This window comes from Pelobates fuscus, chromosome 5 (genome assembly GCF_036172605.1).
Source record: "Pelobates fuscus isolate aPelFus1 chromosome 5, aPelFus1.pri, whole genome shotgun sequence".
NCBI lineage: Eukaryota > Metazoa > Chordata > Amphibia > Anura > Pelobatidae > Pelobates > Pelobates fuscus.
The window spans coordinates 57,452,123-57,473,368 of NC_086321.1; the positions used below are offsets into that span (position 1 = coordinate 57,452,123).

Sequence of the window (21,246 nt, forward strand, 5' to 3'; positions counted from 1 at the left end):
AAAAAGTCTGCCGACAAAGGAGTGTGCAATCTACTATAGCAGTTTTGTGACCTTGATTGTGCTTTGTCAGAGAACACAGACTGAAAATATTAAGGAACCAAAGATTAGATGTTATAGTATTAGAATTGATACTAAAATAGTTTAGTAGTTTAATGCAATAACTGTTGAAGCTGTCTAAAAATAACTTTCTATAATTATAGTATTCTGCTGTCTGTTTATCCGTCCAGTGTTGACAAAATAGATATTTACTTAAAAATGGATAATAGTCACATCTTTACTCTAAGTCATATTTAAAATTGTAGGAATTTCTTTTGTATCCTTCCTTTCAGTATAATTAGCAAAACATGGAATCATCTGCAAATCACCAAAAGTGCACATTTAGTCAAAAACTCTCAAAATGAAGAAATGTACCAACTCAGCATATTCCCATTGTGCTTATTTCGCCCTAACCATCTCACGGCCAATTTCTTTTTATTCCCGTTTTAATGAACAACCATCTAAAATTATTAAGACTTGTAGTTAGGTTGTTTAAGAGAATTTGGGTCTTAATGAGGATTATGAACACGTTTAAAAATATGTACTATACGATTCCTTTTTTTTTTTAAACTTAATAACATTTTATTTTTACTGTAGTCTGGGGTCAGAATATAAATATATACGTTTCTAGTTTATCAGTTTATCATTTATCTGCCCTGTTCCCCTATTGAAGCATCTTTTTACGTGTAATTCTACTTTAGGATTATGACGGAGAACGAATCAGCTTGGGAAGCTCAGCAAAAAGTTTTTGGGGATCATCCCTCAGCCTAAAAAGTCAGGACAATAACGCCAATGTGAAAGGCAGAAATAGTGTGGATGGATCACTGCAAGATGGACAAAGTATGACATAAATGTGTTATTTACCCCTTTTATTTCAGAGATCTAAAATATTAACTCTTACACTCAGAAGATCGAGACATGTAACCTTTACAGGATTATTTGCTAAAGTGAGAGTTCAAAATGAATTCAAAGTGAATTTCAAATTTAAATTTAAAATTGCCAAAGTGTAAAAATACTCGAAAGCAGCTATAATTCTAGTTTGGCTACTTTGTATTCTCACTTTGGTAAGTAACCCTGCTTTGTGATGTGTCCTTATAATCACCTGGTTGAAAGAAAAAATCTCTATTCTGTATAATGTTATTTCTTGGTTAGAATTTTCAACATCTAGGTGGGAAAAAAATATACCGGTAAGTCAAACATGATGATTTTTTGGGCTTTTTATTTTTTGTTGAAAAGTCATCTTTGTTTTTTTTAACAAACATAAATAACATGAGTTATCTATGTTAGCACAATTACATGTTGTTTTAATGGTGGCAAGTTGAATTCACAGAGTCTGCTTTCATTTCAGTGATCCCCTACCACATCACCATAACCACCGGCCAAGAGAGAGACGCAGGCACTGAAAGCCGTGCTTACATCATCATCATGGGTTCACAGAAGATAAAAACTGCTAGGCTATGGTTGGACCACCCAAAGGAGAAAAAAAGCTTTGCCCCTGGCTCTGTAGAGAAGTTCTCCGTGGTGGGATTAGATGTGGGAGAAATAAAAAAAATGGAGGTGAAATATGTGGTTTCCTTAATACAATAGTCTCAAAGTAACTTTTTTTGTTTAATTTCAAATTTTGCCTAAGCCAACATAGATTTTTTTTAGATTCTTTATTTTGGGAGAGATAGCACACAACAGAATACATACAATATGTAAACAAGCAGTAGCCAATACTTAAAAACACTTACATATGATAAGAATTAAACCTTAAACCTAGGTTGCTTAAGGTTGTATAGTTATTCAAGTATAGGGTCCCTAGGTCTTATGGAAAGATGGGATAACATACATTTTGAAATTATTTAATATTTTGAAAAATATTTTAGTATTTTGATATTTTTTTTCTATATATACATATATATATATATTTTTATATGTGATCTATTTTATGTTTTACTATTTTGGAGAAATGATATTAAAAGCTTATCGAAATATAGTAAGTCATTAAGGAAAGCTTATCCAAAAATATTAAATCAAGGCCAATTTATCTAGTGATGACGTTTGTGAGTTAGTTTAGAGGGAATATTTAAAAAAATGGAAAGAGGATGGAGGATAGGTCTTGAGGACCATGCTGTGGGTTATTTAGTATTAATGGCAAATAAATAAGAGAAAGCAGATTTGTTGAGGGCTTTATATGCCAAGTGCAAGAGTTTTATTACTGTTTTAATAGATAAAGGAGGCCTTTGAAGTGTTCTGCATAGAGGTTCATGAGATTATGGATGATGAGTCAGGAAGATAGCCTTGGTAGTAGCATTTTGTATAGGTTTTAAATGACATTTGCTGATTTTGTTTAATATTTTTTCTCACAGCTGGGTCATGATGGGGCTACTCCAGAAAGCTGCTGGCTAGTAGAAGAAATACAACTCAATGTGCCTACAAAAGGAGTGATGTATACTTTTGTGTGCAAATGTTGGTTTGCCAAAGACAGAGGAGATGGTCTGACTGCTCGGGTCTTCAATATGTTGGATGCAAGTGCCATCGGTGTTGGCCAAAAGGTACACTCTATCACCATTGCAATCAATCTTCTGAGATGCACTTAAACATAGGAAGGGTATTCATTCTGAACTAAACCCATCACAAACTAGACTGCTCATGTCCTGGAGTGCTCAACAGTTTTACTAGGGGAGCAATGTGCTCAATGATCCTTGCCTACCTCTCACCAAGTGTGCCACTAGTGAAGACTTAATAATATATTGTCTGCTCACCTGTGTCCTTCATGCTTTTTCCATCCACGGGGAGATTAATTATTGTTTATTTATTTGAGGGCCAGTGGACCTCCTTATGACTACCATTAATTTTATGCCAGAAGATGCAATTCCCTTTCATAAAAGTAGCTTTCACATTTCAATAGTGCCAAGTGATGTCATGATCAAAAATTCCTATTAAAATATCTCTGCCAGCATCAACATAATACTACTCATGGGCATAGTGCCCTCAATCTAGTTAAATTTATGCAACCAGTGCATATGCCTCAAATTCTAGCCAGTTAACCTTCTATGATCGAACACTAGCACTGTGTCTCTCTAGCTTGAATAATTACTATAAAAAGTGCAGAATAAGTTCTACTGTTTTGTTTTCCCACTACATGTTTACAATTGTTTATGTTGCTTAACAGTATGAAATGCTGCCATGTACCAACCATGCACAACAAAAATAAAGAATTGTAAAAAACAAAATTATTTATATATATATATACACACACATAAGAAAAGAGTGCACTCCAGAGGACTTCTTTGAAAAAATATATTTCTTTTATTCACATCTGTGTGAAGATACAGTCAAGTCGACGTTTCCGTCCCAGAAGGACTTTTTTCAAGACAACTGAAACTGAAACTGAAACTGAAACTGAAACTGAAGACTAGCAGTGCATTAATGGGAGCTGATGTTCTACAATAAATTGGAGTCCTTCTTTTGGATTGCCATGCTCTTAAAAGCATGTGTTACTTATCTAATCTACATTGTCTGATGCACTTGATGTCTTATTCAATATCTTGTCTTTTGCTGTACTATTAACCTTTACACCACCATCTATGGTGTGAGGGACTAGAAGATATCTTATCATGGGGATCCTCTTGTTTAAAAGCTTGGCTGCTAGAAGCAAGTGAACAAACATCTCCAAATGTGCTTTGGAATTACTCATGTAGGAGGCAATTTGATAATTAATTATTTTTTTAGCAGACATTAACGGCACATCCCGTGCAATTATCCAATTGTGCCCTATCATTGCATCTATGCAAATATCTGAATTAGATGTAAAGAACAAAAATTGAGTCTTTTCACCAGATTGTGCAGGTTTCTTTGGACGTTAGTGAATATCTCTGACAGAGTTGTAGTATGCTTACAGGTCCACACACATGCGTTTTATCATTTGATGAGTGCATCAACCAAAATAAATAGGTGCAGCAGACATCAGGAGTAAATGAACATTATTGTTCATATAGAACAGTGGTTCCCAACCCAGTCCTCAATTACACAACAGGGTAATCCCTAAATCCTGGACTGTTAGGGTGTAACTGAGGACTGGGTTGGGAACTACTGATCTAGAATATCAACACTTGAAGAATTTATTTTAGTTAAGACATTGTTAGAGTTTGAATTTTTGGTTATTCATTTATGTAATTTGATAGATAATATTCATTTTGTTATTTACTACAATGCCATCGTGCCATTTATCTGTTATTTTCCAGATCCTGCACGAGGTTACAGTTGTCACTGGAGATGTTCCAAATGGTGGTACCGATGCCAATATTTATATGATATGCTATGGAGCCAGTGGGAGCTCAGAGGAAATGCTTCTGCCAAAAAGTGGAGACAGGTATGGAGTTTGGTGCTAACTTGTAGTACTGAAGTATTTCCATCAAACAAGAGAGGTTGTGATGAATAGAATGTTTTGTTAAAAAATATAACAAAATTAAGTTTTTGGTCAGCAATATAACACTATACATACACAGTGACAATACAAATGACTAAACAGCCCCATCAATATATTTCTAGACTGTGCTGAGCTGAATTAGAACCAGTGGTTATCTACCATGTTCACTTTCTCAAATCTGTTCAGCCCTTGATATCATAGGACAGAATTGCCTTGGATGATTGGAGTTCGAAGTTTTAGTACATGGTGTATTCACTCTAAAGTGTCTCGAATGAATTGAGTTGAGTTGACAGACACATTAAAAAAACTGTAAAAGAGCTATATTGGAAAATATCTCAAATCTGATTTTTTTTTTCTCCTGTGTTTCTTGTTAATTGTGAAACGTTTTTATTCTAGCCAAGATTTGTCAAGTCATATTCTAGAATTACAATTCCACCTCCAGTTTGTGATGAACTACTGAGAGAAGGTGTATGCAGTTTGCAATAGTCTATGCCCATTTAAACATGGACATTCCAAGGTCTTCTTCCATATAACCAAAGTTTTTGGGCCAAGTCACCAAACACAATGTTTATTGAATAAACTCACTCCAATGCTTCCTTTCACAGTTTTACTTGTCCTTGTCCAAGGATATCCTTAACGTGTTCACCGGTTGGTTTGAAATTAAAGTTTTAGTTCTTACAAGTTTAATTGTTACATTGAGGTTTGTTACAACAAGTTCAATTTGTGAATTTCCAGTCAGGTTTTAAGTCAGGTTTTATTGTAAATAAGTACTAAAATATATGTAAAAAACACCCAGAACAATTAAATGTATCCTCCTAGCAGTGAAGGCGTATACAAATGAGAACTGCAAAGTACTATCTAGCAATAGTTATACTTAAGATCTAAAATATTCAATGATTTCTACATTTACGAAATATGCTAAGAAACCCTTTACCCACAGTTTGAGTTTTGTGTCATGCTTTGACATAATGTATATCCTGATTTTAGTTGAAGAAAATTTATGTGTTGTTATAATAGGCCCAGGTAAAAGAGAAGCATTGTGTTACGTGAAAACAAAAACAACTGACCGACCATCACGTATACACAGATGTACGACTTTCAGGTTAGCTCCTCTCAGTGCATAACAAAAAGCCACTCTAGGTTAGTTACCTCTCCAGGTTCCTTCAAATCCTATTAAGCAGCAACAAATAAATAAATAGACAAACATTTTATTCCAAATGGAAATAAGATGGACTTAGCAATGTTTCTCCAAAAATTACTTTTTCAAAAGGACCTCATTTGAGAAGGATCCTTTTGGCATGAAGTATAAAGTACAATATAATAATGGTTACATCTCACAAAACCCTGAACATGCATGGAAAAGTCCAAAAGGTTTAAATATGTTTAATGGTATCTAATATAAAGAAGCTCTATTGCTGGCAACCTCTGCTTCACAGCCCTCAGAGATTCCATCCAGTTGGATGAAACGTTGTTCCCTGGGTGTTATATACCACTGACTGTGTTTTCTCCATAGGTTTGAGAGAGGCCAACGGGACACTTTTGTTATGGAGATTGCGGATATAGCACCTTTTAAGAAGATGAGGATACGTATCGATGGAAAGGGCAGCCGTCCAGAATGGTTCCTTGAAAAGGTATCAAGCATAAATATGTCAACGATTCCTGATTTTCATTGGAAAATCGTTGGCATTATGGTGCCAACTAAGGGCTCACAGTAGAAATCTGAATATAAATAATGGACAACTATAATGACCAGAACCACTACAGCTAAATGTATTCAATGCATCTCTATGAGGAGATGCTGATTGGGGCAGAGTGGCGTTTTGCTGCGCATGCGCACTAGTCTCCCAATGAGAGCATCACTGTGACGGGGAACCTAAACTAACTATAGCGTTAGGAATTTTGTATTTCTAATGCTATAGTGTTCCTATAAAGTCCCCCTATAGAGAGATTAGGGATATAAAACAAATAGTTATTTAATTATGCATTTTTTTTTATTGGAGTTTTATCTAAAAAGCTGCATCTTTCTTGTCTACATCCTTTGCAAGCCCTCCCCTTCTAACCCTGCCCAGAATTTCTGTGGCTGTCCAATCAGACTTCTCAATGCAGCAATGTCTTCCAAATGTCCCAATGCCCCAATGTCTTTGCAAGGCAGATGCTCTGGGAAATTGCTGCCTCGTGAGTTTAGTTCCACTGAGCTAAACAACGGGGAAGTAACAGGACCAGTTGTGTGATGGACAACCAAGGAATGTAACATGATTCATTTAGAAAAGTAGCAATTTCTGCTAAAACAAAGAAAACGTGGACACTCTCTTCACACATAAAGCACTTCAACAAGAAAAAGTGCAAAAGTGTTTTAGTTGTTTGGAATGTTTTTCTCTGTGAAAATGTATAGACAAAATGGGAAAATATTGTAAAGCGCTGCGGAATAAACTGGCACTATATACCGTATTTTTCGCTCCATAAGACGCACTTTTTTTCCCCTCAAAAGTGAGGGGAAATGTCTGTGCGTCTTATGGAGCGAATATGAAGCTTTACTTACCTGTCTTGCAGCGTTGGCCGGCAGCACAGGGCGCACCGCGGTAGTGGAACTTGAATTTCATGTTCCGGTTTCCGGCGGGACTGAAAGGAAGTGTGCACAAGCTGAGTGCGCACTTCCTTTCAGTCCCGCCGGAAACCGGAACATGAAATTCAAGTTCCACTACCGCGGTGCGCCCTGTGCTGCCGGCCAACGCTGCAAGACAGGTAAGTAATTATAGGACAAGGGGAGGGGGACAGTATGGGAGGGGGATGAAGTCTATGGGGAGGGAGGGGGATGAAGTCTATGGGGAGGGAGGGGGATGGAAGTCTATGGGGAGGGAGGGGGATGGAAGTCTATGGGGAGGGAGGGGGATGGAAGTCTATGGGGAGGGAGGGGGATGGAAGTCTATGGGGAGGGAGGGGGATGGAAGTCTATGGGGAGGGGTGGGGATGGAAGTCTATGGGGAGGGGTGGGGATGGAAGTCTATGGGGAGGGGTGGGGATGGAAGTCTATGGGGAGGGGGGGATGGAAGTCTATGGGGAGGGGGGGGATGGAAGTCTATGGGGAGGGGGGGATGAAGTCTATGGGGAGGGGGGGATGGAAGTCTATGGGGAGGGGGGGATGAAGTCTATGGGGAGGGGGGGGATGAAGTCTATGGGGAGGGGGGGGGATGAAGTTTATGGGGAGGGGGGGATGAAGTCTATGGGGAGGGGGGATGAAGTCTATGGGGAGGGGGGGGATGAAGTCTATGGGGAGGGGGGGGATGAAGTCTATGGGGAGGGGGGGGGATGAAGTCTATGGGGAGGGGGGGGATGAAGTCTATGGGGAGGGGGGGGATGAAGTCTATGGGGAGGGGGGGGATGAAGTCTATGGGGAGGGGGGGATGAAGTCTATGGGGAGGGGGTGGGTGAAGTCTATGGGGAGGGGGTGGGTGAAGTCTATGGGGAGGGGGTGGGTGAAGTCTATGGGGAGGGGGTGGGTGAAGTCTATGGGGAGGGGGTGGGTGAAGTCTATGGGGAGGGGGTGGGTGAAGACTATGGGGAGGGGGTGAGTGAAGACTATGGGAGAGAGGAGAAGACTATGGAAGGGGGGGACACTATGGGACAGGGGAGAAAAAAAATATTCTGTACAAACTGTCCCATAGTAAGAAACACTATGGGACAGTTTGTTCAGAATATTTTTTTTCTGGGTTTCTTCCTCTAAAAACTAGGTGCGTCTTATGGTGAGGTGCGTCTTATGGAGCGAAAAATACGGTAAATACAATAATAATAATAATACAAATTATAATAATAAAAATAATAAAAATAAAAATAATAAAAATAATAATAAAAAAAGACAGTCTCATTCGCAGAGAGAGAAAAGGTATAAATATCCAATGCACATAATAGAAAACTTTAGCAACAAATACAATGTGATCTAACAGGTACTTTCACGAGACCAAGATACACATTGCAATATACCATCTTTGTATTGATATATAATCAACTATAACAAGTTTACGCTGAAATATTATATGTCCACTTCTAATAAAACATAAACTCTCAATATCAGCATTTCATTTTAAATACACTCGTTAACTCATGTGAAATTGATTCCTAGATACCACTGGTCTCCATCTGTAATAAAAGATAGTGTACAGGTACAATAGAGGTTCCAGACTAAGAGCTGTTAGGACCTTTGATACTTTGGGTCCAGTCGTAGATGTGTGCTCTATTGTTATACCCCTTAGAAAAAGGACCCTGAATCAGACCTAAATTAAGTATTCGGTCAGGTAGAGTGTCTGGTTTTCACATTTTTCCTCCATAGGGAGAATGAGTTAGGAAGTAATACTGATTTGTAAATATAATTTCTAACATTGTATTACTGCAAATTACATCCCTGTTGGTTCTTGTTAGATTATTCTGAAGAGCTTGGTGACAGAAGAAGAAACCTCCTTTACCTATGAAGATTGGCTCTCAAAGACCAAGGGTGAGAAGAAGTCACTGTCCTGTGAAATGGCTGCAGTTGTAGATGATGAAGAAATGGTGGAAACCACAACTTACGTCATCCAAGTGAAGACTAGTGATGTCACAGGTATGATAGGATGTGAATGCATGCAGGCATTGAGATGAATGGGATTTAGCAAAAAAAAGAATCTTTTGAATCAAGAGTAGAACTGTATCAAATATATAACTAATAATATATTTCTAATTGCAGGTGCTGGCACTGATGCCAATGTGTTTCTAGTAATCTTTGGAGAAAATGGAGACACAGGAAACCTGGCTCTGAAGCAATCAAATAACTCCAACAAGTTTGAAAGAAATCAGATGGATGTTTTCCGTTTCCCTGACATGCTAAGCCTGGGAGACCTCTGCAAAGTCCGTGTCTGGCATGATAACTCAGGTAAGGAAGCATTAGAGGTGGCAGACATGCCATTCACTAGGGTCAGGGTGGAGGATCACTCCCAACACTTTCCTTAGTATATAAAAAACAATGGCCCAAAATGTCTCAATCAAGCTACACCAACTCCAAACATGGTGATGTGTCAATGATTTCCACTTCCCCACAGCCCACTGAACAATGGTTAAAATGTTAACACGAGGCACACTTAGGGGCACTATTTGCACCAAACTACTTTAGCTTAATGCAGCTGTTTTGGTGTATAGATCATGCCCCTGCTGTCTAACTGTTTATTATTCTGCCATTTAGGAATTAAATCACTTTGTTTATGCAGCCCTAAACACACCTCCCTGCATGTTACCCACAGCCTCCCTATAGACTTCCTGTAAAGAGAGAGATCTAAAGTTTAAACTTCCTTTATTGCATAATCTTTTTTATTACAATTTTGTATCTTCTGCTCTGTTATTAGCCTATTAGAGCCTGTAGGAGCCTACTGTTTGTAAATAAAGTTCAATTTGCAGAGCAGGAGATACAAATGTCTAATGTAAGTTAACACCTGATTGAAAATGAAACCATTTTTTGCAGGATGAGTCAGTCAAAGCTAAGGGAGCTTTAGCTAGGGCTGCATAAACAGAAACAAACGTTTTAACTCCTAAATGGCTATGAGATTTGAGCAGTGAGACTGCAGGGCCATGATCTATACACCCAAACTGCTTTATTAAGCTAAAGTTGTATTGATGCCTATAGTATCCCTTTAAAGACTTCTTCCCTAATGTTCATAGAGACTGTAATTTCTGCCTCTGAAATGTAAGCCTTTTCCCCAATGTTCATCTTCTACTGGTTTTTCAAGGAAGGAGGAGTGAGTTGCAGAAAGAGTGCCCCTCTCTTCCGAATGGTATTTATATAGGCACCCTGATGGTGTCAGGACTGCGTCTAGGTGCCCAATTTCAACTATAAGTTCCGTTACTGGGTGGCTTCAGAAGGTGCTCTGCAAGTAAGTCTAAACAATAAGCCTCTGCCTTCACCCACATCAACAGAAAACCCGCAAGGAATCTGCTAGTGAGTTGTAATAATTAGGATGAAAATTTGTAAGCGGGGAATATTTTAAATGAACTAGAGTTAAAAATGTGTAAACCTAAAAAGTTAGAAATTATATGGTTTCCACATTTTCAGCTTTTCAGCTTACTCAGCCAACTCAACATTCCGTGAGACAATTTCTTTAAATAGCTCTTTGTACAGAAGGGACCTGTGGGACAAGAAGGTTTTATACATTACAGAGGAGTGGTCGGTATAGCTGCTGGCATTTTTTCTTTCACACACCCCTGCTGCTCCGACTAATCCAAAAGAAGGAAAAATTCAAATCAAAGACCATTCATGATTTGACAAAGTTTTTTTTTTTTTTTTTAATAAAATCCTTCTTAACTCCACATTAAGGAGGACGTGTGCACCATTGAATAAAACATCGAAAATAACATGTTTTATTTTTTTTCTTTAAACTTATATTCCATTAAAAAAGAAAAATTACAATCCTGTTAAGAAAAGGCAAAGCCAGGACAAACATTGAATCTGGAGTCAGCACAGAGAGAAGAGCAGAGGGCAGAGCTTATAACACTGATTGACATGGAGCTAAGACGGAGGCACCCTGTTGCAGTGTGCATATCTACATTTTATTTTATTTTTTATATCATACATATACACATTTGTTAAATATAGAAATAGGTAAGCATAATATTAAAAATCCCAGGCAGTGACAGTTCCCCTTTACGCCCTGAATACTTTCCTTTGATAACAAACATTTTTAAGGCCTGCAGTGAATTTGATAGAATAACCCATGCTAAACATAATATTACATATCTTCTTTGTTTTTTTTCTGTGATAACAATTTTTATCTGCTTTAGGTTATATTAAAATTGCTATTTTCTGTACACTTTAAGAATGTATAACTATAAATTGACAATATTTTATATATTATTTCATCAAAACACCACATTAAACGTGTGTTTATTTGACACACTAAGCTCAGATCGCTAACATTGCCACAGAACATGGCTGCGTACTCAGTTCTTGGCATTGTAACCCTTTAACCCCTTAAGGACCAAACTTCTGGAATAAAAGGGAATCATGACGTGTCACACACGTCATGTGTCCTTAAGGGGTTAAATGCCACCAACATACTACGGTTTTCATTCAAGAATTTGCTCTTCGAACTGGAACGTTCAGATACAACCCAAAAATGATATATATATATATATATAAAACACCTTCTGCCTCCCTTTACGTTTTCTCCCTCATTAGTGAGGTTTGTCAGACCTGCTTTATGGATACCTGCTATATGATTTAGCAAATTCTCTCCCTTCTCACAGTGTGGACTCCTCATGCAATTAATTGTATCTGTTTCATCTGACAGCACACAATATATGCCAAAGCCTATTAGTAGGCAGTTGGACAGTTATTGGGACCTCTAAAACAGACACACTCCTTTACATCTTGTCTGTTGTGTATATAGAAGAAGTCTGATGGAATTGGTACTATTTGCAATATATGCTATATGGAATAACATACCTCCCAATTGTCTCTATTTACGAGGGACAGTCCCTATTTAAGACACAAAATCCTCTGTCCCTCTTTTCTATCATAATGTCCCTCTTTTCTAGGAGCCTTATATTGTTGGTGTGTCTGAGTGTATCACAGTGCTACACAGCAAGAAAATTTGTCTTTAAACTACAATCAATGTGTTTAGAAATCAGTCTGTGTAAATGGATACATTGTTCTTGTTCCGAATTAAATTTTAATGGCATTAATTGTTATTAGTAAGTCATCCCAAATTTCTCAGGACAGACCTGCCACCTGGCCACACTCCCACTCACACCCGTAAAATAAAATGACCCTATTTGTCCATTTGACATGTTGAGAGGTATGAAATATCCCTAGTGCCCTTAGCCACTTTTAACACGGTGTATAGAAAATCAAAAACCAAAAATTCAAATGAATGAGGCGTTGGTTTATTTAAAAATATTCAAATGTTGTTATTTTAGTTTCAAATCTAAATACATTTTGGAAATTGTATAGTGATATGTAAATATTTGACTACCTACGAACAACCATATTTTTTGCAAAAACTATTTTCAAATGTAAGTAATGTAATATTTTTACGTATTACAAATCATGTTTTAATGTCCTTACAATTTTGAAAAAACAAACAAACAGAAAAAAACATGTCCCCCCCTGCTAAGCTCCTAAATAGAGCTTAAAAGAATATGTTCTTTTGGAGCTTCTAACTATTGTTCAAGTTAGGTCACTTTTTGGTTACCCATACCTTTATTCTGACAGAACATCATGGGCAACGTTTCCCAATCGGCAAGAACAAAATTGGGGTGGCCCATGGGTATCACTATACAGGGTCCGGTCAGGCGCCGCAGCTGTCTGAGACCACAACCAGACCCCTGTTGTATGAAATGCTGGGAGGAAGTGACAGCACTTCCTCCCAGACAGAGCGCGCCGGTTGGAGGGAGGGGGAGCAGCTGCTGACCTGGCACACCATCCTCAGCCAGCAGCCTGCAGCACTGAAGGAAAAAAAAGTAGGTTAATAGCAAATATAAACATATGTGTATGTGTGTGTGTGTGTACCTGTGTCAGTGTGTGTATCTGCCAATGTGTGTGAATCTGTATGTGTATGTGCCAGTTTGTGTATCTGCGTGTCAAGGTGTGTGTATGTGTAGGTCAGGCGTTTAGACTGGAAGAAAGAAGATTTCGTCTAAGGCAAAGGAAAGGTTTTTTTACTGTAAGAACAATAAGGATGTGGAATTCTCTGCCTAAAGAAGTGGTTTTATCAGAGTACATACATATGTTCAAACAGCTACTAGATGCATACTTGCAAAAACAGAATATTCAAGGATATAATCTTTCAATGTAGGGTAATAACTGCTTGATCCAAGGATAAATCTGACTGCCATTCTGGGGTCAAGAAGGAATTTTTTTTCCTAGCTTGTTGCAAAATTGTCCTTCAAACTGGGTTTTTTGCCTTCTTTTGGATCAACAGCAAAAAAACAAATGTGAGTAAGGCTGAACTTGATGGACGTAAGTCTCTTTTCAGCTATGTAACTATGTAACTATGACACAGAGATACATACACATGGTGTGCATTTGTGTATGTGTGTGTGTGTGTGTGTGTATGTATCTGTGTGTCAGGGTGTGTGTATCTGTGTGTCAAAGTGTGTGTATCTGTCATTGTATGTGCTGGTGTGTGTATATGTGTGTTAGTGTGTATATGTGTGTGTGTGTATCTGACACACAGACACACACACACACACACACACACACACACTGGCACATAGTGGCACACAGATACACATACTGACAGATACCAGGCTTTTGACACTGTTGCACATAGAAGGCTTATCAATAAACTACAATCTTTGAGTTTGGATTCCAATATTGTTGAATGGGTAAGGCAGTGGCTGAGTGACAGGCAACAGAGGGTTGTAGTCAATGGAGTATATTCGAAGCTTGGGCTTGTCACCAGTGGAGTACCTCAGGGATCTGTACTTGGACCCATTCTCTTTAATATTTTTATTAGTGATATTACAGAAGGTCTTGATGGTAAGGTGTGTCTTTTTGCGGATGATACTAAGATATGTAACAGGGTTGATGTTCCAGGAGGGATAAGCCAAATGGAAAATGATTTAGGTAAACTAGAAAAATGGTCAGAGTTGTGGCAACTGACATTTAATGTGGATAAGTGCAAGATAATGCATCTTGGACGTAAAAACCCAAGGGCAGAGTACAGAATATTTGATAGAGTCCTAACCTCAACATCTGAGGAAAGGGATTTAGGGTTGATTATTTCTGATGACTTAAAGGTAGGCAGACAATGTAATAGAGCAGCAGGAAATGCTAGCAGAATGCTTGGTTGTATAGGGAGAGGTATTAGCAGTAGAAAGAGGGAAGTGCTCATGCCATTGTACAGAACACTGGTGAGACCTCACTTGGAGTACTGTACACAGTACTGGAGACCCTATCTTCAGAAGGATATTGATACCTTAGAGAGAGTTCAAAGAAGGGCTACTAAACTGGTTCATGGATTGCAGGATAAAACTTACCAGGAAAGGTTAAAGGATCTTAACATGTATAGCTTGGAGGAAAGACGAGACAGGGGGGATATGATAGAAACATTTAAATACATAAAGGGAATCAACACAGTAAAGGAGGAGACGATATTTAAAAGAAGAAAAACTACCACAACAAGAGGACATAGTCTTAAATTAGAGGGACAAAGGTTTAAAAATAATATCAGGAAGTATTACTTTACTGAGAGGGTAGTGGATGCATGGAATAGCCTTCCAGCTGAAGTGGTAGAGGTTAACACAGTAAAGGAGTTTAAGCATGCGTGGGATAGGCATAAGGCTATCCTAACTATAAGATAAGGCCAGGGACTAATGAAAGTATTTAGAAAACTGGGCAGACTAGATGGGCCGAATGGTTCTTATCTGCCGTCACATTCTATGTTTCTATGATACACACATCTTGACACACAGATATACACACACACTGGCACATGTGTATGTGCCAGTGTGTGTGTGTGTGTGTGTATCTGTGTGTCAAGGTGTGTGTATCTGTCAGTATGTGTATGTGCCAGTGTATGTATCTGCCAGTGTGTGTGTGTATCTGTCAGTGTGTGTGTGTATCTGTGTGTCAAGCTGTATGTTCCTGTCAGTATGTGTATTTGTGTGTCATTGTGTGTATCTCTGTGCCACTATGTGCCAGCGTGAATGTGTCTGTGTGTCAGACCACAGATACACACACCTTGACACACAGACACCACCAGCAAATTCCCCCTTCCAAAAAGGTTATGCAACGGGGCAGGGAGAGGGGGAGGGGGGGGGCAGGGTGGGGGAGTTCCACGATGTTGATGTTAAAGGGTTCCACAGGAAAAATGAATTGAGAACCCCTGATCATGGGAATTGTAGTCCACAAACATCTGCCATGCCAAGGTTAACCATTGTATCCTTGGACTAATGGCTTACAAATTTGGTTTATTTTGCCTATACATAGTGAAGCTTTGCATAAGCAGCTGTTCTGGAGCACAGTTCTAATAATATGGGCAAATTGTAGAACATTCCATTGGTTGTCTTACTGATTGTTCCATTTCTACATATCTGTTCCCATACTAAGTTTCATAGTTCATTGATATGTTTTCATTTTCTTTATACACTCACATAGAAGAGGAAAATAATTCCCCACATAATTAATTAATTATTTATTTACGAGGATCCAGAATATTTAAATGACCCACTTGGTTCATATTGTGTATTTCAATAGGTTCCATCTGTCAGTAAAATACTAATTGTAGACAAGGCTGGCAATGCAGAGCCTATTAGGGTCCTCTTCATGTCTTTTAAGGTGTCGGATCTGCTGTCATTAAAATTCCCAGAAGCCATCTGGTTTTCACCGAGAAGTAGAATCGTGAAATACATTTTTGAGGCATTTGGCTTTGTAATAAAGGCCATTTCTTGTCATTTGGGATTTGTGTTAGCAATTACTGGCAGCTGGAACATGCATTTGTGGTTGGGTTTTCTTAATGAAGATAACGCAGTTATATGGCATGCTGTCTACAAGAGGAATCCATCTGCCTAGATTGTACTACACAACCTAAAGATCGTACTATTATAATATGACAGAAGAAATCGTGGAAGGAACCACCAGACTTTAATTTAACAGGGGTTAGTTTTTAAACAAATTTAGACTAGTATATAACCAACGTGAGGTCCTTGAGAGGTATATAAATGCTGTAGGTAATAAACATTTGTATTACTGGTTTTTAATTTTTTTTGTTTTTACCGTGGCGTTTACTCCTGTACTAATTGCTGATTGTCTGCCTGGATACATAAATTAAAACTTCTGTTTAGTAACAGTCTTTTCTGATTACGATGGCTCTCTGACAGTTACTAAGTAGCACTCGCATGAACCAATATCAAAGGAAAGGCAATTACAAATAATTAAAAAACTAATTGGACTCTGATGGCTTCAGCTATTTGACCCCAAAACTCTCTCTAATGAATCATAAACTTGCTAATACTATTATACTTAAACCTTTTGTGGTACGAAGACTTACCTGAAGCTTATCTAAAACTTTGTTAGAGGCGAGAGCCATTAAATTGAAGGATATATTTTTTAAAACATTTATTTTATTCACCTTTTTTTTAATTATTATTTACAGTGGTTTACTTGAGATCTTGTATACATATTTTTTATTTTCTGGGCAGTTTTTTTGTGTTGAAGAAGACCTCAAGAAATATATCAGAAGATGAGTAAATTATGATTTTGTATGTTCTTTATTATTAATTAGGTTAGACCACCCCAAATAGTTTTTTTTAAGAGAAAGAGGCTGGTATGGGTTGCATAATGTTTATGAGAAAGAACGGGTAGTTAGAAAGCTTGAGGACCCTTAAAAAGCTAACCAGAATGAGTTTGTTAGTTTCTCTCCTCCAGAGGGTTTTATGAGAGGAAAAATGAAAGGAAACCTATAATCACAAAAATAATAAAAAAAATTTAGGCCCATAGGTTCCATTTTATCACTGTGACCACTGTTTATCCCCCCATTGCTTATAAAATTAACAGTTAATTAAAGATTATTTGCCTCCTTTTCAGTGCCGAGACTCTTGTGGTACAGCTGCCCGCTCTACATCAGAATATGTCCGCATGCCTGTGATCTTATCCAATCCAGTGCTGCTCATAGAGAAGCATTAGCAGATGAGATACACATGCGCGGCTAAACACCATGCTCCTCCAATCAAATGTTGATCTAAGTTTGTTTCTGGAAGTGTAAGTACTTCTGGTGGCTGTCAGAAGTACAGCTTCTAGAGGTGTGTTAAACCTTTAAATTTTTCTACAAAACAGCAATGTTTTACATTGAGCGATCAAAGTGAACGGACCACTGCACCGAGACCACCTTATAGAGATAAAGACTACCAGACTACAACTTATTACCCACGTTAACACCCACTAAACGTTATCAATGATGTAGGATAGTGACGTTTTCCCCACTTTTGTTATTTTCATTCTCCCGACATGTGAATATTAATATCCCCATTGGTATAAAGCAGGAATATCCTTAAAAACTGCTTATTTCTTGTTCCTCCTAGCCACAATGAATACTAATTTTCAGTTCTCATTAAATTTGAATCAACAGCCGAATATTTTCAAAGTGCTTTTTAATATCCATGTAAATGAAATACTGAGAGAGTTAACAGACGTTATTAAAAAAAAAAGCGTGCCATTGGCCGAAGGGGGAAGAATTCTTGTTTGATTGATTTAAATCTCTGTTTGTCTCTTCAAATAGTTAAAGCCATGTGCAGTCAGAGAAGCCAGGTCTATATTTACGAGAGTGATTATTTTATTTTTCTCCCTAGATCCAAAAACCTAGTGGGTTCTTAAGCTTTTCTGCCACGTATGAACCAATATATTATACCATGATTTATTTATATTAAAACTCAAAGACATCCCGTTGCCAAGCTTGCATTTTCTGACGTCATCTTATGTCCAAGTCTTTTGAAGCTAAACATGATATTATACCCGAGAGAATTGAAAAATGAGGGGGTAGGATGGGGGAAAAAGAGAAAGTGATGGACTGAATATTTTGTAAGAACAGAACAAGCAAACAGGAGGAGAGATTTGGACTATCACCTCTGGTTGTGACGTACACATTACACTTTCCCATTCCTTTCTCCAAATGATAAGGAACCACCGCACTTCTGTAGGGCGGTGATTAAAATAAATCATATATCCATATGTAAAAATTAATTCTGAATAGCACAAGTAGTTCTGCTTATCATAGAACTTTATAATTCCAACTGCTAGTTTTGCAAACAGTAAGCAGTGTCTCTATCATAAAATAGCAGTGAGTAGTCACTAATCATTTTTTTTCTGTTGCTAAAATACAGTCTAACTTTAAAAATGAATAGATTTATTCTTAATGCTAGTATTCTTTTTTTCTTTTTACATTTAAATACTGCCCCAATTGTTATATATATATAAAAAAATCCTGCGAAAGGCCGTTAAATTCACCTTTAATCCAACACCGAAACAGACTCCTTGTAGCTGTCCAGTCCTCCCACAATGAGATCATTATTCTTGAAGATCTCTGGGCCAATCAGATGCTTCTAACTAGGAAACTTGTGGACATACAGTGCATGTCTTTGAGCTCAGCCAATAGAATGCTTCTTATATAGAGAAGCATTAGCTGCATGCTAAGCATGATGTCACTGATTGTGAAGACCTTCAATTTTCAAAGTTCTTAAAGTCTGACAGACACTAAAGGCATGTTTTTGTCAAAATGTAAACACTATTGTTTCAAAGTATGTTCCAGATGTGGTCTCCATGGCAATCCTATTTTGTTTCTGACTTTTGTGTGTGTATGTTTTGGTGTCTAAAGATTCTTTTTAGGAGGTGGTCTGAGCACTATAATAAGAGAAGATCCCGTGCTATCACGGATCTGTCATTTACACTTTGTTAAACAAATCGCAGGCAAATATTGCTAATGAAAGCAAATATTAAACAATGTTTCACAGTTACAGCAGTTCCACCAGTGCTGGAATCATTTCCATGCATCTTGTTAAAGAATTAGCCATTAAGCATTGTAAATAACAAGACTGCAGATGTTTATGGCTAAAAAAATATTTACAGGTTTCCTCAATTCTCTCCTGTGTTTAACATCTGTACACTACTTACATCTGTCTTCCCTGTTACTTATCACCACTTACCCTGTTGGTATTGGAGCTACACCAAGAATGAGGCTCATTTTACAATTCATTGCCATAGGAACTCCATCAGGACACTATAACATGTTCATTTAGCAGATACCTATGTATCACCTATGACCATCTGAGAAAATGTCTTACAGTGCTCATAATATTGTAAAGAGCTACAGAATTTGTTGGCGCAATATAATTGACAATAATAATAATAATAACACACCCGACTTGACTATTTCACATGTAGCTCTTTAAAATTATATACAACATGCTAATAGATAGGCTGTGGAGGCGGAGCTTAATGCTATCGCATTTTTGAGTGACTTAGATCTAAAGTGAATTGTAAAAAATCATGGCAGCTCTAAGACAACCCCACAGAGCTGTCAGTCAAGCAGCACACACAACTCGGACTGAGAGAGACGAGTCACAGACCCATGCTGTGTGGACTCTGCCTATCATTGGACGCGACCTGGTTCTAAGCAATGAACGGGGCTATGGAAACTGACAGCAGCCGTATTATGGCGTGTGATAAGTTAAACTGCTCTTGAGTATAAACTACGTATCTCATAAATTCCTATTAATCTCCATGGGAACTCTTAATACTTTTGGAAGCCACTAGTAACCAGTTGTTAAGCATTATGTTTTACAGCATGGAAACAGCTGGCCATTGTTAATGATTGCAACATCCATTTTCAGCAATTATCAACTTGTCACTAAGTGTTTGTGACAGATATGAAAAAAGCCTGTTGCTGCGTAAAGTAGTGACCTTGTTACTTTTTATCCCCACAGTGCATTACAAATATAGATATTATGGAACACCATAACCACAAGAACTTATAGTCCTGTTGCCAATCCCTTGTTGAGTAGTTTGACAAAAAAACTGATGATTCTCGTTGCAACCCATGACACCAGTCAGCCTCCCTACCTGGAATCTTCATTTAAGAATGTACACTTTGTCATTATTCGTCCAAACCCACTAAATGTCATGGACATGACTTGATCTCTGTTAGCCCCTTCATTGCAGCCAGATCACTGTTAACCTATTTTGTTCCATCGTATTGGTGGATTCTCCCTTTTATTCGGAATGTCCCCTTAGGACTTACATCTTGATATTATACTCTGACTGCTGCCCTGGGATTGTTGGAGTTTGAGCGCAGGGCTTAATGTTGTGTGTTTGTATTTCATTTTGCATTACACATAGTTACAGTACTGCTTTCCACCCTATGTGTACCTTATTGATGGTTAATAAATGTGTAGGGGGAAATAAAAATAACCCTCTCTGTCTCATTAGAGATTTTGCCTTTAAGCTGAAAGCAGCCCGGTTTGCCTTGATGTTGCAGGTGAACTGGCTGTGTAATGGCCATTGGAGTGGTTCTAAAATCTCCTGTTATTTCAATATGTATAGGGATTTGGGATAATGTGTCGGTAACATTTATTGATTTTTTTTTTGCTTTTGTTCCATGTATTTAGGCTGATGAATACCGTAGCAATTGCTGCCGCCAATAGCTCTGGGTGTTTTTAAAACAGGGCTCAATTTTGTGTGTTTTCAGTGCGAACAAAATTAGTATCTCCTGTCTCTAAGAGATGGATTTAATTATAAAGAAACCAGAGAACACGATCGATAAACATTATTTTAACATTACAATATATTTTCAAAGGGGAAAAAGCTATTAAACAAATGGACCAATACTTTGTGTGTAACTACATAACATTGAGGTTATGTGAATTATAAATGGCCACTCACACTTTAAAAATAAAATATCGCTTGCGATATAATTCCAAGTCCTCCAATGGAATGAATGCTCTGGGATTCCTTCCACTTGAGGGACCAGAAAACCAGGAACCAGCACAAGGAAAAACAAAGTCAGTATTTAAAATGGAGTAAAAAGCATTCCAACAATAACTTATTACCTTACATTTGATTTGCTAATTTGATAGAACTGTACACCAAAAGTGTTTGAGTTTGGTCATGAGACCTATTCAGGTTAAATCAATGTAGGGATATACAGTGAATACACAATGAAAAAACAAACAATAGAAACTTAGAATGTGACGGCAGATAAGAACCATTCGGCCCATCTAGTCTGCCCAATTTTCTAAATACTTTCATTAGTCCCTGGCCTTATCTTATAGTTAGGATAGCCTTATGC

The 21,246-nt window shown here is 37.8% G+C and overlaps 1 protein-coding gene across 1 annotated transcript in view; it reads left to right on the forward strand.

Moving 5' to 3' along the window:
* The window catches only part of LOXHD1 (lipoxygenase homology PLAT domains 1), a 177,407-nt gene that overhangs the window by 148,065 nt on the left and 8,096 nt on the right, over positions 1-21,246 (forward strand). Inside the window, exons 36-42 of the mRNA XM_063453877.1 lie at positions 738-876; positions 1,385-1,593; positions 2,388-2,573; positions 4,266-4,393; positions 5,964-6,081; positions 8,864-9,041; positions 9,165-9,350. Coding sequence (XP_063309947.1) covers positions 738-876; positions 1,385-1,593; positions 2,388-2,573; positions 4,266-4,393; positions 5,964-6,081; positions 8,864-9,041; positions 9,165-9,350 — 1,144 coding nt within the window. The remainder of the gene's footprint in view (positions 1-737; positions 877-1,384; positions 1,594-2,387; positions 2,574-4,265; positions 4,394-5,963; positions 6,082-8,863; positions 9,042-9,164; positions 9,351-21,246) is intronic.